Source organism: Diospyros lotus, chromosome 8 (genome assembly GCF_014633365.1).
Source record: "Diospyros lotus cultivar Yz01 chromosome 8, ASM1463336v1, whole genome shotgun sequence".
In the NCBI taxonomy this organism is placed as follows: domain Eukaryota; kingdom Viridiplantae; phylum Streptophyta; class Magnoliopsida; order Ericales; family Ebenaceae; genus Diospyros; species Diospyros lotus.
In genome coordinates this window covers 33837466-33850052 of record NC_068345.1, presented here as the reverse complement: position 1 = coordinate 33850052, position 12587 = coordinate 33837466, and the positions used below count along the sequence as shown (strand labels likewise).

Below are 12587 nucleotides of genomic sequence, written 5' to 3'. Positions count from 1 at the left end.
GAATAAGAGGGCAGGTAAAACAACAAAAAGAAAAGAAAAAAAAAATAGAGCAAGCACCAAGTCTCGAGCCAATAAAAAGTAAACAAATCCTAGAAAAGCGAGCTAACCTGAGAACTTTTGAGATGAACACCCAAACATACAAAGTTTAATTATAACTTTTGCCTTCCAAGAGAGGGTGGGGAAATGACCCGAAAACGAGAAAATTCAAGATGCAAGCAACGCAAGGAGACAAGAAGAGAAGTAATCAATGCAACCAACAGAAGAACAAAGTAAAACACCAAAGATAGACAAAAAGAAATACAGAACAACAACACAAGAAAATACTAGACCGCAAAAAACAAAGCTAGGCCCAAAGGAGTACAAAACCAGCGACTTAAGTCTGTTGGCTAATTTGTTTTAGTTAGCTTCGAGGAGAATTGAGTTTGTTGGGTTTTTCCTTGCTTTGATTGTGTAATAGGCTATTGGGGTTGTAACGTTGGAGCTTCTGCTCAATCCTTAATAAAATGGATAATGCTAATAAAATTGTTCGCCTTTTTTTTTTTTTTGGTACGTAGAACTGAAGTTATGGCTGAATACTAACAAAGAGAATATAAACAAGGTTCGAGCTGGCTAAGAGGGAAGAGAGGGCACAATCTACAAAAATAGAACAGGCACACATCTCCAACCAAAATAAAACAAGACCAACACTAGATCAATGGCAGAACACACAAAGCCATCTTATGACAATGGAGCTAAATTAACTAACTTTTGCTTCACGAAGGAGGGTGAGAGAATAATCCTAAAGGACTGCGCCAAGCTAGCCAAGACTAGAAAGCCCTAGAGAGTAAGCAACAGGAAGACATATCCCGTACTATATAAATTGCTCGCCTTCTATATGAAAAAAAAATGTTGAATCATAGAAACAAACACATCCCCAATAACCTTTTTTTTAAAATACTTTTTCTACTCTTTGTTACAATACTTAACTCGAGATATAGAAAAACACTTAAGAATCTAAACATTTTAGTTAATTTAAATATATTAAAAAATGAAGAATGAAATGCAAACAAATATATATGGAATGGGTTTGTGGATTTGTCGTTTGATTTTTGTTGTCTTGGCTTGTGGTTGGCTTTGTATGGCCTTCTTAATTAGCCCCCCAAGAGGAGAAAATGTTTTTGATAAAAATACAATTGTGTACAATGTTATAGTAAAATTTTAGAAGATCAAGTTATCCCAAGGAGGAGGCAAATAGTTATGTGATATATCAAATAGAATTAATGAGGTTAATGATGAGGATATTGTATACACACAGAGAACTAAGGAAAATAGTTAAAGTAAAAGAGTACATTCTATATGCTATGAGAGAGTAAGATTTCATTAAAATTAAGAGAAATATTTCTTCAAGATGGCTTATAGAAATATTGTGTAGTAAAATACCAGTATGCATATATGAATGTAATAGAAATGAGGATGCTATGATAGATATACGGCCATACATATATATATATATAAAAGAAAAATATAATTAAAAATGAAGTTATTTATAATAATAAGGTAAGAATGACTTATTGAAATTGAACATATAAAATGCACAAGACACTGAGTAAGATGGCTATGTGAAAAAACAAAAAGACCAATGGAAGGAATGGGATATAAAACAAGTCTTGAATACGAAAGGATAAAATCAGAAATAAAAATAATTAATCAATTAAAATTTATAGAACCAACCTAGAGAGTGAGATTAATAGTCTTCTTGTTTTCCAGTCTATAATGGCAACCAAACGTTTAGTCAGCAAATTGTACGTTTGAGAGAGAGAATAGACAGATTGACACAAAATTATTCCCTTAAGATCGATGGTCAAAATTATAAATGTTTTGCCCGCAGAGGCAGAATGAGAGACCGACAGACAGAGATGCATGCACGTGCAAGTTAATTTTCTTTCTTAAACATTGTCAATTAATTCTAGCTGAAGTACTCCAAAACCGTAAAGACTACATCCGCATACTTTCTTCAAGTACTGTAACTTGGATTCATTCAGAAATAAATAACAGGATTAATGTCTATACATGCAAATAGTCATATATATATATCAATATATATGTATATACTTATATAGATGTATGTCCCGACAATATTGTAGTTTGATATTTAAATATGGTGCTGTTATCTATACATAAAATATAACTGAAACCATGGGACCATGATGTAATTAATCTCAAATTCTCCTACTCGATCGTGCATATATTATTCATCAAGTTAAGAATATATGTATTTTATTGAAAAGAAAACGAAGGTACCACCCAAGTACAGCAAATTAATACATGATTCTTATAATTAATTAATAGCCTGCACAACATGAGATCATGTCCACGTTGCATCGCATCTCGACTCACAATCGAAGGAAGGATGAGAAACTAGCTAAAAGAAAAGGGCAGAGAGAGAGATTTCGAGAAAAAAAAAAGGGACAAATTAATGCAAAATCTGGCAAACTGTAGTTGATGTAGCTCATACATGAATATAAATATCAATCTAACTTACTGACCTTAAACAAGCCCTTGATGTAGTTTAGATGCTCTAACTCCTTCTGGGTTTCATTCCTTTCAACTGGACAACTAGGAATTAAAGATTGGAGCATGAACCCAAAAACCAATTCTTGAGCTGTAGTAGAAGTGCACGTACGTAGCTTCTTTTCTTCAATATCTGTACATATCTCTTTACTACTAGAATTGTTCTTATCACATGCTCCATCACAAGATAATATATATATATATATATATCAAAGCCTGTCAAATTTATATATCACCGATCCATTAAAATTGAGGCCTTGCAGGAGCGCTTCCACTACCCCATCCAAACAGATCACTTGAAAGGTAATTAGGCACATTTCCTCCCATGCTATTGAACATAGATCCGCCGCCGCCGCCGCCATCACCCGAGTGTCCGCCACCTCCGCCTCCTGTGACGCCGGAGGATTGTGACGCCGCTGGCTGGACCGGGGCGGCTCCCTCTTCCTGTTCCTCCAACGGTAAACGCTCAAACACTGCATTTGCAAAAGACGCCGCCATCAAAACCACTGGACCGGAAGCCATCAGTGGACCCACCACGCTACCGCCTACGACTTGTCCCTGTGCACCGGACAAAAATATCGACAACCCGCCGGCCCCTGGAGGCGCCGGCGGCGGAAGAACAGTCCCGGAGAGAGTCAGTATCTCGAAGCGGCCGTGTAGCGTGACCACGCTGCCAGAGGGCGAGGCGGGCTGGCGCAGCGTCACGTTCGAGACGGTGCCGCCGCCACTGAGGACGCAAACTCCTCTTCCTCTCCGCCTGGCGTAAACCGACACGCTCTCGACGATGTCGGCGCCTGCGGAGACCTCGAGCACGTGGGATCGGAGGGCGTTAGGGCTGTCTCGCGTTACGATTATCGGAGGCTTGGGCTTGTTCTTGGATCCAGGAGGACGGCCTCGCGGGCGACGGAGGGATGTGGCGGCTCCGCCGGAGCTGGTAGCGGCTGAATCTGGGTCGGCCTTCTGGTCTTCTTCCGGCGAATCCTTGGAATCTGGAGATTGTTGTTGGGCTGTTAATTGCAATTCTGGTCTGAGCAACTGATGAACGTAGCCTCCTTCGTATCCTGACATGGCTGCATCCACTCGCTCCCACCACTTATTTGCCAGTTTTTCTTCTTCTTCTTTTTCTTCTTCTTCTTCTTCTTCTTCTTCTTGTGCGAAATGGGCAGAATCCAGAGCTGAGGTTTGAAGTTTTGGAGAGGTGAAGTTTGAAGTTTCCTTCTTTTATTTATATGATGATTCGACTGCTAGGGATGCAACTAGAAGCCCTGGCAGCGGCAGGCTTGTCTTGACCCTTGACCTCTATCTTTTGCGTTGACGAAATTGACAGCCGTATTAATTGATCAGTGGGATTGATCGATACGTGATGAACGCAGCAGCGGTCAGTTGCTATCAATATCCAAAACGAATTTGTCTTTTGTACATGCAGAACCCACAACCGAGATTTATCACAACAAAAAAACCCAATGGATAAAAGCTTCGGAGAAAAGAAAAAACCCAAGATATATGATGATCAGGATTCAGGAATAGCGTTTAACCTAGCTACGCATTCACAGACTTATCAAAATCATCAAGATCTTTAGAAGAAACAACGGATTACGAGAACACTGACTAGAGAGAGAGAGAGAGAGAGAGAGGGACAAGAGGGCCGGAGGCGAAACTCAATTTGGATCCTGTGAGAAGGAAGAAAGTGGGTTTAGGTAGAGAAATAGCAATAAGCAGTAGGAGTTGAATGGGTTTGGTCTTTTTTAATTTCCAACACAAAGGAAGTCACTGTTAAGATCAATGGCGGTCTTTGGGGGAAGTGGGAAAAGGAAGAAAGAAGGGATAAAAGCAAAGGAAAAGAATATGTAAGTCTGAAGACAAATCGGTCGGCCAGGAGGCGCCTTGATCAAATGACCCAACTGGAAGAAAGGTCCTGATAGGACATAATACGTACTGCTTCGTTCAGTAACAACATTTCTCTCTATGTTTGGATATGGGTACTAATTTAATTAGCAAGCCAAAAAAAAAAATCAACGATTTGAATTAATTAATGCAACCCCCTCTTAGCTAACCAGTGAGTGTGTGTGGGAGTGTGATTATGCTCTTCTGGTTCTGGATTCAAGTCAGTCTGTTGGATCGAGGCGCTTATTTTTTAATTAATTTTCTGGGGAATTAAGGTTAGCCTCCTATATATTAATTATGTACGTACCGTTCCTTTGCGTCGCGGTTCGGTTGACGACGACGGACGGACGGACCTTGCTTAAGGAAATTAAGAGGAACAAAACCCTCCTAAATAATTGTTCCTAATTAAACCACCCTACAAAAATTGAGAACCAGCGCGCGAATCTTTATGTGGTGCGCGCAGTTCAATTGAATTTTCTAGCGTTGACTCTGATATATATATATATATATTTACTCAGATTAGCTATATATATATATTAAATGTTAATATTGATAAGGTATAGGTGTAACGATTAAATAAATAATATATTAGTGTTAATTTGGTGAATTATATTTTTAATTTTTGTGCTGCTTAAAGATTTAAGACTCAAATTATAATTTATTATTTTTAATATAATAAAAAACACGAATATCAAAAATCACATAAGTGTTAACACTATTATATATCTACGTTTCTTATTCATTCATTATAATTAAGAAGATGCAATGATTAAACATCTGATCATTAATTAGTGCTTAAACCAAGCTTAATTTATAGAATACTTAGTTGTGAGCATGTCAACTAAACTTGAGGCTGAGAACAAAAATAAAAAATGGACGCATTTTCATTGTATATAAGACTTAAGTGGGCATATGTTTGTACGTAAATTAATTAATTAGTTTGGGGCTGCAACAATTTACGAGTACGTTATATAAGATGATGATAATTAATATTGCAAATGGTACACGTTAATTATTTTTGGTTATAAAGTACTTATTTTGATGAAATATTATATATAATAATTGATAAAATTATTTTATAATAAAAAAAATAAAATAAAATAAATATATCTGATTTTAAAAATAAAATATACGATTACACTTTAAACTTGAACTGGTAAAGTTTAAAAACAATACAAAGGAAGATTAGGCTTACGTAAATGTGGTGCGACTGGTGATTGGAGAAGGTGTGGAGTGGCGTGCGGCCGGCCACGGGCGAATTGGGAGGATGGATGGGAATTTCGGGGGAGGGCAGAGGGGGGAGCAGAGGGGAAGGGTGGAGTGCACGTGGGGCAAGTGGTGTCACGTGCGGTCAAAAGGTCAAAATTAAGCCCAGGGGTGGGTGGGTGAGGTGTGGATCAGTCAGACCACGTGGAGGCTGTCGGGACATCGGAACTTGGCCTGCCTCCCCCCTTCCCCCCCCCCCTCTTCTTCCCCCTCTCTCACCTCTCTCTCTCTCTAAATATATATATAATATATATAATCCATCTCATCTCCATCTCATCTCCATCCCATCCCAACCCCCATCCATTTGGTAATTCAATTCAATTTCCAAAAATCTCTTTCTCCGTCTCTCTCTATCTGGCTAGCCGGCTGGCATTTTAATACAGTAGTTTGGTTTTATTGGAATGGGGAGGCTGAAAACCCGCCTATTTTTGAGGGAAGCATGTCTCCTCTCTCTCTCTCTATCTCTCTCACCACTTGTTCTCCGCTCCGCTTGTCTTGTCCCCATGGCAATTGCTATTTATATATATATATATATGCATCATCATCCATCACCATCACCATCACCCCCAGTAAATTAAATTCACCTAAAGCTCTATTAAATTGCACGCTAATCAAGACAACTAAAGCTCTATTAAATTCCTGCTCTTATTATTATTATTATTATTATTATTATTTATAATTCATCCTCCGCTCCTGCCTGGCGTCTTAATAATTAAATAAAGTGGAATAAATTGCCAAAAAAAAAAAAAAAAAAGAAAGTTGGCGGGGGAGTGGGGTGTATTTGATTGAGGCAATCAATCAATCCAAAGCTACGTATGTACGTACGTTGTTGTCGACCCAAGATGATGATATGGGCCTCGGCCTCTCAATGCAAGCCCACAAAACCTCTCATTTTTTTAAAAAAAATAAATTCATTAATTACACTCAATTATCCTCTCTGTTTATTCTTCATAATAATATATTTTTATTTAAAAATCAACTTATTTTTAAATATCCGAGATTTAAAAGTATTTCTAAAAATTTTTATCACTTCATTTTTTTTTAAACACGTCATTTATAAATATTTTTCAACTGATAAAAAATACATATCTAAACAATGAATGACTAAAATCTATTAGAAGACTTTATAATTTGGCAACATTTAGGCTGCGTTCTCTTTGCTTTTTAATTTCCAGTTTTGAGTTTTGAATTCATTTTCAGTTTTCTGTTTTGATAATCTATTTTTAGAAAATTAAAAACGCGTTCTCTTTGTCATTTTGAAAAACTATTTTTCAAAACAAAAAATTAGGAAACGCGTTCTCTTTGAAATTTTAAAAATATTTTTTTAATGATATTTTATTCAATAAATTTGATTATTAAGTAAATTATAAATATTTAATGTTAATATATTATTAAAAATATATATACATTTTAAAGTTAATGAATTTTGTAATATTTTTTTCCATTACAATAATAAAATATGAATAAATAGATGTATTTTGAGTTTAGAGTTTGTTTTGGATGAAAACACTCAAAACAACTTTTTGTTGTTTTGAGTTTTCTTTATAATTTTTTTTTGTTTTCAAAAATGCATTTTTAAAAACAGCAAATAGAAACGCGTTTTTATTATTTTAGAAAATCGAAAACTAAAAATGACTTAAAAACAGCAAAGAGAACTCGTTTTTATTATTTTAGAAAATTGAAAACTAAAACTGACTTGAAAACAACAAAGAGAACGCAACCTTAATTTCTTGTAATTTTATTTTTAACTAACAAACCTTTAGACATTATTTTTAACTAAAAAAATTAAATTTACATGTTAAAGAAATAACCATCATGCATCAATTATTTTTTAATAATTACACAGTTATATTATAATAATTTAATTAAAAATAAAATTACTACACTCACCTTAAATAGGAGTGTGCAAGGAGTTAGTTTGGTTATCGAATTAATCAAAATTCACTAATTGATTAAATTGAATCAAGTAGTAAAATTGAATCGAATCGACCAATTAACAAAAAAAAAAAATTAAACTAATTGATAATTAAAAAAATTGAACTCAAACCGTATAAACTAAACCGAACCAATTAAACTAAAAAATGCAAAAAAATCAAAATAACAGATAAAAAACACACAAAATAAAAAAAAAAATAACATCGTTTTAAAGTCTGATTAGTTCAATTAGTTCGATTTTTCCAATCAAATTACCAAACCAAAAATCGAAAACTAAATTTTGAAAAAAATTAATCAAATCGAATCGATTCAAGAAAAAAATCAAACTGAACCAACAACTTCAGTGAGTTCGATTTGTTCGAACCATTGCTCTTCTCTAATCTTAGGCAATGTCAATTAAAAATTTAAGAATATAAATAATAAAGAAAGGAAAAAAAATCTGACCATATGGAAATTATATTATTTTGCTCTTATACTTTCTTTTATAAAAAATTTCTTATAGCTCTTTTAATTGACTTTTTGTTTTTAATTTAATTATTTTAAAATAAAAATAAAAAATAAAATTATTTGATTATTTATTCTCAAATTCAAAATTTTAAAAAAAAATAGTAAAAATGAATATTTTAAAATATTATCATTACTTAAAATGCAGTCTATTACAGTGAAATAGTTTATGATAATTTTTTTCTGTAGTTGTCACCAAGAAGAAAAAATAATTTTTAATCTTTAAAATTAAAAGAAATATATATTTTTAAAATTTAATGAAAATTATACTCATCTAGGCAAAAAGAAAAAAAAAATTCAAAGAGTTTTGTGTTTAAAACTTAATCAAATAATGATTTAAAATCTTATTTACTTATAGTAAAAAACAAGAAAATGGAATAAACATTCAATTATTTGAAAAGATAAAATAGAAACTAAGGCTTTTCTAGTTCAAAAATAAATTGAATTCTATACAATTTTCTCGAGATAAATTTAAATTTTTACTTGATTTAAGAATTGATTAGATCAATGGTTACATTTTTTTGATTTTTTTTTCTCTCAAAAATCAATCAATTAGTCACTTTCCTCCACTTAGATTTTTATTTTTAGTTAATATATATGTAATAATAAAAGTGCGTGTAATTGTTTATAATTAATTAGGGTATTCTGCTCATTTTATTTTCTCCAACATGTAAATTTAATTTTGTTTGGCCGAAAAACTATTTCAAATGGATTTCTAATCAAAAATAAAATTACAAGAGAGTAAAAGGTTTCAAATTATAAACTTTGTATAAATTTTAACTTAAAAATAAAACACACCAAAAATTTATAAACATTTTTAATCCATAAAAAAAATCTAATACACAGAGTTAGCATTTGTTAAAATGAATAAGATAAAATTACATTAAGATAACTTATTCAAAAAATTTATCTGTAAAGTTTAAAATAAAAATTATATAATTTTTTAAAGTAAATTTAAAAAATATTTTTATTTGAAATAATTTTTATATCTCATATTTTTTTATCTATATTTTAATTAACACATATTACCCAATTAAAGTAAAAACAAAGAAACTAAAAATGCAATGTAGCTGAAAAGAAATGAATGAACGGGAACGGTGACGGTGACGGTGACGGTGACGGTGGGATTTGCATGTGGGAATTAAGGGCACAAATCCAAATGCGCCGCCAAGGAAGAAAGAAAGAAACTCCTCCCCACCCCAGTCAGTCTCCACCCACTCCGTTCCTTTTCTTTTTTGGGTTTCTCCCTCCAAATCATTTCAATTAAGGGCCCATCTCAACTAATTAATTAAAGGCATCGGCAAGTTGTCAGTGGCTTTATAGAATAGATCACATTTTTGTTTAGGCTTAGGTCATTACAAATTAATGCTAAGTACTAGCACGAGTGGCGGCCATACATATCATCATCATCATGTATGTAGTGTGGATATATACATATATACACACACTTAAGCACCCATTTTGTTACCGAATCATTTTTGAAGATGCCAATCTCTATCATTAATTGATGCTCTCCCTTACACATTCAGTCATCCCCCCTTAATTCCCTTATTGCCTTTAATCCACTTTTGTTTGGTTGAAGACAACCCCAACCCTAACCCTAACCACAACCCAATTCCATCATCAATTATTATATTATTAATTAAAGCCTCTCTCTCCCCCCCCCCCCGCCAGCGCACGTTTCGCAAATTCATATAATCGACTTCACCCAGAAGTCTTGATAATTTTTTGGTGCATAAAATCATGAGAAATAATAATATCCTTTAAGCTGCAAAAAATTATTGCCAGTCAACAGGCGAGAGAGGGGGAAATTCCTGGAAGCCAGCTAGCTGTATGCATGCATCTTCGAATCGTAAACGCACTCGAGGCAGGGTAGAAGCAATAGAGGACGACCCATAGGCAAGCTGACAAGTTTTGATCACGTGCTCAGCAACACGTAGACCAATGACCCAGAACAGGTAGCAGGCGTATCTATCTATTGGATTGGGCCCAGTGGGAGAGGGTGGGATGCCACAACACGTGACCATGTCATCTATTGTGGAGCCCATCCTCGATTGCTTTCCACTAAATCACCGGGATATACCTTACTTAAAAACCCAAAAAGCATGCTATGCTCTAGGCGGCGGTTGTGTTAAAAGTGGGTGTTTTCTTTTCTAATCACGATTAAATTTGGGAGTGAACTTTCAGAGACGGTGTGTCCATCTGGGATTTACCCAGTACAAATAATAGCACCAATATGCCCAAACATGAAGATCGAACCCTCGTGCATGAGCAAGTGGTAGGGGCAGAACAACTGATTCCCACTTCCCTGCTTGAATTGCCCTGGCAAGGGGGGATGGAATCACCCCTCCCAAGTTCCAACATTGCACCTGCTTCCCCCATCCTAATAATTACATTACATGAATGATTATCTTCTTCCTTTAGTATAGAAAATAAACTTTTGAAAATGAACAGATAATAGCTGCCTCCGTAGTAAAAATTAAGGTCCTTGGTGCAATTAATAACCCACATCATGTCAACCGAATAGAATCCTTCATGGCTTTAAAGCATGAATGATGGAATCCAAGGAAATTTGTACCCTTTATCTATCCAAGATTCCAAGTGCAATTATATCTCTCCTCAATTATAGGTCTCATAAGTAGAAAGCAACCATTTTCTGCTCAAATGTCTAGAGACAGAATATGCATATTTCGACTGCATATCGTAGCAGATGCCCGATAGAAAAGATAGCAGTGGTAAAGAAAACCTCAAAACTCAAAAGAAATGGTAGCAGCGGTAAAGAAGCTTAGCGGCACAAATTAATGGTTGCTATTATAATTACCAGTTTGATATAGCCACAACTACTTCCAAAACTACCAAAATAATGCAAAAAGCATCCAACTTCTGCCCAAATTTATACTGCCACGTCCCACCTTAAAATAGCGTGCGCTCCCACAACTCTCCGCTGAGACATTACGAGCGAGTCTTATATCAATGCCTAGAAAATCCATAGCGATTAGCTTTGATTTGCAAATCTACTAATAAGATGCCACTAAGATTGGTCTATCTCTGATACATTTTAACCATCTAACTTACGTGTAGGCCCGTTTTATTTTCTCAGTTCATATTTCCTGGTAGTCCCTGATCATAGCCCAAATGTCTAATGCCAATAATACATCAGATAATTCCAAGAATAGGACAATTGAGCAAAGTTTAAGAAGAGAAACCAAGGTATCTAAAGATCACTTTGATTTCATGCCATGTAGGTCAAAAATGAAAGCTTTATACTTGCCAAGATGACTGAAGGAAAGGTCTACAAATAAGCAAACAGATGTAAACATGGTGTCTATAAATTTAGAAAAAGCCTATAACAAAGTCCTTAAACAAGTTATGTGAAGGATTCAAGAGAAGTGAGTTTGAGTTGCTTATATACAGGTTATTAAAAATATATATCATGCAGTATAAACATGTACTCCCAGCTTGTGAAAGAGATACGAAGGCTTTATAATTATAATTGGATTGCATCAAGTATCTACACTCAGCTCTTACCTCTTTGCTCTAGCACATACAAGAAGAGGTGCATAAGTGCATATTATTTGTAGAAGACAATATTTTGGTAGATGAAACAAAAGATTGATTTGAAGTATTCAAGTTGAGTGGACCAAGAACTGAATATAAGAAATGTAAGTTCAGGAAAACTTAAGTGCGGATAATGGTATGTGAGACTTGAAAATCAAGCCATTGCAAGAAAAGATTGATTCAAACATTTCAGATCAAGAACATACAATATACCAATTATCCAAAAAGACCGAAAGAATGTTGAGGTCCTCGAGGATGTAACTCACAAAATTACGGCACAATAGTTATAAAAAAAACTAAAAATTGCTTCTGACATTTTTGTACAATTGTAAAATTTCTTTATTACTAAAAGAAAAGTTCTATTAGACAAGTATAAGACCAACTCGTATGGCATGAAATCTTGGGTAATAAAGCACTGACATGTAAAACACAAGCACACTGGAGATGAGGATGTAATAGTATGCGTGCAACGATAGCTTAAATTCCAACCAAATCCTTTGTGCTTTACATTTAAGGTCCCTATGGTTTACTTTTTTTCCCAAAGATTCTCTTAATATTTTTTTTTTTGAATTACGCTCCATTACTGACGTTCTGAGCCACTCTGCCCGTAAAGTTATACTAAAGAAGTAAATCGAGGAATGTGCCCAAATGACCAGGATGATAAATTTTGACACCACTAATGTCATTCCCAAGGTCATTCCCAAAAGAAAACATTCTGCTCCTAGGAATCGAACTCAGACTAAAAGCTGACAAGCTTTCAGCCTACCCTTTTGCCACTCGGCTATACCCCTTGGGGCTTCCCCTACCATTATTAACATCATTAAAGAAGGTGCACGGCTCTTGCTTTTACATTCTCTTTGTTTTCCAAATTTTCTCAACAACCAAGGGCC

General features: G+C 34.6%; 1 protein-coding gene across 1 annotated transcript; it reads right to left on the bottom strand.

Moving 5' to 3' along the window:
* Window positions 1–2292: 2292 nt before the first annotated feature.
* On the bottom strand, window positions 2293–4358 carry LOC127808989 (AT-hook motif nuclear-localized protein 27). Its single transcript, XM_052347759.1, has one exon. The coding sequence runs from the start codon at window positions 3616–3618 to the stop codon at window positions 2794–2796; it is 825 nt and encodes a 274-aa protein (XP_052203719.1). The 5' UTR covers window positions 3619–4358; the 3' UTR covers window positions 2293–2793.
* Window positions 4359–12587: the final 8229 nt, after the last annotated feature.